Source organism: Anopheles cruzii, unplaced genomic scaffold (genome assembly GCF_943734635.1).
Source record: "Anopheles cruzii unplaced genomic scaffold, idAnoCruzAS_RS32_06 scaffold01581_ctg1, whole genome shotgun sequence".
Lineage (NCBI taxonomy): Eukaryota > Metazoa > Arthropoda > Insecta > Diptera > Culicidae > Anopheles > Anopheles cruzii.
Window position 1 is genome coordinate 1 of NW_026455166.1, and position 4829 is coordinate 4829.

General features: G+C 52.0%; 1 protein-coding gene across 1 annotated transcript; it reads left to right on the forward strand.

The window, feature by feature from the left end:
- Window positions 1-4: 4 nt before the first annotated feature.
- LOC128276559 (phospholipid-transporting ATPase ABCA3-like) lies at window positions 5-4821 on the forward strand (the record flags this gene model as incomplete). The annotated part of the gene is made up of 5 exons (XM_053015016.1): window positions 5-949; window positions 1021-2537; window positions 2602-2675; window positions 2742-3094; window positions 3166-4821. Coding segments are annotated over 5 exons (4545 nt in total), but the record flags the coding sequence as incomplete, so codon positions are not given.
- Window positions 4822-4829: the final 8 nt, after the last annotated feature.

Here is a 4829-nt window from a genome sequence, read left to right on the forward strand (position 1 = left end):
GACTAGCAACTGGGACAAGTTCGTGCTGCTCCTGTGGAAGAACTGGATCCTACAGAAGCGACACTACATCCAGACGCTGTTCGAAATACTCATTCCTGCACTGTGCTGCGCGATATTGCTGCTCGTTCGGGGACTCGTGGATCCGGAGCATGTCAACAAAAACACAGTGTTTAGTCCGCTGGAGACAGACCGACTACCGTCGTTCAGTGACTTATCGAGTGATAAGCCGATCACCTTCACGTTAGCCTATTCGCCTCAGAACGATGTGTTGGAGCAGATCGTACGGGACGCGGTGCAGTCCCTGAACGCAAATGATCCACGCGCGCCACTGAACTACGCCCCGTTTAGGAACGCACAGGAAATGGAATCATTCTTGGTCGAGTCGTCATACCTGGGCGGTGTGGAGTTTGACGACCGTTTGGCCAGTCTAACCGTCGCCGATGGGCTGCCGGACAGTTTAACATTCGCGCTCCGTTTTCCGGGCGAGTTGCGACACGATGAGTCTCAGTTCTCGAATTGGCAGACGAACCTGCTGGTGGTGCCATTTTCGCCTCGGCTCCGGAATCCCGACGATAACGACGGAGGATCGCCTAGTTACTACAAAGAAGCATTCCTGGCCGTTCAGGGTGCTATTTCGCGAGCCGTTATAGCGCGTCGCACCGCTGGAGTGTCGCTGCCTGCGGTTCAAATTCAGCGGTATTCCTATCCGCCGTACTACGACGATGCGATCCTTGATGCACTGCAGCTGGTGTTGCCGATCGTCATTGCCATATCGTTTCTGTACACTTTCGTCAACACGGTCAGATTAATAACGATCGAGAAAGAAACACAGCTGAAGGAAGCGATGAAGGTGATGGGTCTCTCGAACTGGCTTCACTGGTCGGCGTGGTTCGTGAGGTGTCTCATTTTGCTCACGATCGCCTCGTCTCTGATTACGCTTCTACTTTGCGTAAGTATCTCCAGACTCCATAGTGGCTTGCATGTGCTTGTCTAATGATCCGTGATCTTCTCAACCCACAGGTACCCATTACCGGTACGGCCATCTTCGAGAACTCCAGCTGGACGCTGATTTGGGTTTTCTTCTTCGTATACAGTATCGCGACGATCTGTTTCGCCTTCATGATCAGTGTGTTCTTCAGCAAGGCAAACACGGCTGCAGGACTCGCGGGACTGCTGTGGTTTATATCACAGCTCCCGTTCAATGTAACCCAGCAAAACTATGACGAAATGGGCACAGGAGCGAAGATCGGGATGTCCATCCTGTCGAACTCTGGTATGTCTTTGGCAATGTTCCTGACGGTCCGTTTGGAAGCGACGGCCGTTGGACTTCGGTGGTCGACCCTGTTCGAATCTGCCACGATCGATGATGGGTTCAGTGTCGGGCTTGTACTCATCATGCTACTGGTCGACGCTGCCATCTACATGCTTATTGCACTGTACGTCGAGCAGGTGATGCCCGGAGAGTTCGGTGTGGCCAAACCGTTCTATTTCCCGTTCACGCGGGACTTTTGGGTGCGAAAACGCATACCGTCGCGTGACACATTTATCCATTCGTACGGAACGGATGGGGCCAACGCTTCAGGCTACATGGAACAAGATCCGGTCGGTATCGCCGGTGTGGAGATCATGCAATTGCGCAAAGTTTACAAGGGCAATAAGGCTGCGGTGGAAGGGTTGAACTTGCGAATGTACGAGAACCAGATCTCGGTGCTGCTCGGGCACAACGGGGCTGGCAAGACTACGACGATGTCCATGTTGGCCGGCGTGTACTCGCCCACTTCCGGAACAGCCTTTATCAATGGCTATGACATTCGCACGGACATGGAAGGTGTCCGGTCCTCGTTAGGTCTTTGCCCACAGCATAACGTACTGTTCCACGAGATGACCGTTGAAGAGCATTTGAAATTCTTCTCCCGCCTGAAGGGTGTGGCAAAGAGTGCGGTACCGGAAGAGATCGATCGGTACCTGAACCTACTCGAACTGACCGACAAACGGAGAGCGCAATCACATACCCTGTCCGGAGGCATGAAGCGTAAGCTGGCCGTCGGCATGGCGCTTTGCGGTGGTTCTAAGGTGGTGCTGCTTGACGAACCGACCTCCGGGATGGATCCATCGGCTCGCCGTGCACTGTGGAATTTGCTGCAACGTGAGAAGCAAAACCGAACGATGCTCCTGTCGACGCACTTTATGGACGAAGCCGACGTGCTCGGCGATCGGATTGCGATTATGTCCGAAGGAAAGCTGAAGGCCGTCGGATCGCCCTTCTTCCTCAAGAAAACGTTCGGCGTTGGGTACCGGTTGATTTGTGTGAAGGATTCGATGCGTTGTGACAAGCAACGGCTATTGAACATCCTGCGAAGACACATCCCTGACGTTACCGTCGACACAGATATCGGATCGGAGCTGTCGTTTATCCTGAAGGAGGACTACATTGACGTGTTCCAACGGTTGCTGGAGGATATCGAGCAGGACATGGCAGCCTGCGGCATTACGAGCTACGGCATATCACTCACCACCATCGAGGAAGTATTCTTGAAGTGAGTACCGAAACAAAAGATGCTTTGCGATGAACGGTTAGGTTATGAATCCATTTTCTTCCAGAGCCGGCAGTGATAGCTTCGATGAGACAGCAAACCATACCAACGGAACGGTGGTGGAGACAAACAATCAAGAATGTAAGTTCTTGGACTTGGTTTTGGTATTTTGCTGGCCTTCAATTTTCTGACTGCTTCTACTTTCAGATGTGCTGGATAAAATGCATCTGTTGACCGGGATGGACTTGTACAAGAACCAGATCTGGGCTCAGGTTTTGAAAAAATATTTCTCGACCATCCGCGCCTGGAAGCAGCTTGCTATGATGTTTTTGATTCCAATTTTCTTCGTCGCCATGACGTTCATCATCACCAGAAGTATATCGTCTGGCGTTGATCTACCCTCGTTGGAAATCGAGATAAGCTCTTACGAGAGATCCATTACCGTGCTGCAGCATTCAAGTGGAGAGACCGACCGGGTTGCGGCCTTCCAGAGGATGTTTGAGACACATGGTGGTTTGGTCAACATCCAAGAGGACATGACCGAGTATATAGTGCGAAAGGTAAGAATAGTTTGATTGTTGTAGGTTGCTGCGATCACGCGACAATAACTACGATCGCTTTATTTCCACAGTCCATCGAAGACATTGCGACGGTCAACACGCAGTACTTCGTTGGGGCCACCATTACCAGTGGGGCTCCGTATATTGGATGGTTCAACAATAAGGCATTCCATACAGCTCCCCTTGCGCTTAGTCTGATCTACAATGCCGTTTTGCAATCCGATTGCCCTCAGTGTCAGATCAATGTGGTGAACAAACCATTACCCTATCGACTGGAGACGCAGTTGATAAAGCTCAATACCGGTCTAAATACGGGCTTCCAGTTGGCCTTCAACACCGGTTTTGCGATGGCTTTCGTAATGGCCCTATATATCATGTTCTACATCAAGGAGCGCACGTCTCGTGCGAAGCTGCTTCAGTTTGTTAGTGGTACCAACGTGACGCTGTTCTGGTGCCTGGCATTCTTCTGGGACTACGTGCTGTTTGTGGTGAATTGTTTGGTGTACATCGCGGCGGTGGCCATCTTCCAGGAGGAAGGTTGGTCCACATTCACGGAGCTCGGCCGAGCTTTCCTGCTGTTGCTGTTCTTTGGGTTTGCTTCCCTTCCGGTGACGTATCTGTTTTCGTTCGTCTTCAACGTATCGGCCAGCGGGTCCGTGAATATGATGTTCGTGAACATGTTTTCCGGGGTCATCTTGTTTGCGGCTGTGAACATTCTGAAGGTTGACGGAATCGATCTACACGACGTGGCCGAAGCGCTCGAATGGGTGTTTATGTTGTTTCCCAACTTTGTGCTCTGCCACGGGCTCAACAATCTTAACCAGGCGTCCAGCACGATCTCGTTTTGCACCCGGACCTGCGAGCAGATATTGGGACAGTGCAGTGAAGAGCAACTGTGTGCCTTCGATGGCCACTGCTGTGATGTGAGTTTATTTTCCTTCGGTAAGTTCGGCATCATACGCAACCTGCTCTTCTGTCTGCTGATCGGTTGCATTTGCATTGCGCTACTCTTCGGGGTAGAGTATGGAGTTGTGCAGCGACTGTTCAGTAGGAACACCTTCAGAAAGCAATCTGAGAAGACTCCTTTGGAGCCGACGACTAGTATGGACGTTGACTCAGACGTGCTGGAGGAGAAGCGTCGTATCGCGAATCTCAGCAAGGCGGAAATCGATGCGCACAACCTGTTACTGCGTGACATGACCAAGTACTACGGCGATTTCCAGGCCGTGAACAAACTGTCGATTGGCATTCATCATTCGGAATGTTTCGGGCTGCTAGGAATTAACGGAGCCGGTAAGACGACCACTTTCAAGATGATGACCGGTGACGAATCAATATCGTCCGGTGACGGCTGGGTTCGGGGTGTCAATCTGCGCACCGACATGAACCGAGTGCACCAGCAGATCGGTTACTGTCCGCAGTTCGATGCACTGCTCGAGGATCTTACGGGTCGCGAAACGTTGCGCATCTTTGCGCTCCTGCGAGGAGTACGCAGCACCGAGATCAAGAACGTTTCTTACATTCTTGCGGAGGAACTGAACTTTGCGAAGCACCTGGACAAACGGACCAAAGCGTACAGTGGGGGCAACAAGCGGAAGCTCAGCACTGCTCTGGCTCTGATGGGCAACCCGGCGGTGGTGTATCTGGACGAACCGACAACCGGCATGGATCCGGGAGCGAAGCGACAGTTTTGGGACGTAATCTGCAAGGTCCGCAGCACCGGAAAGTCAATCGT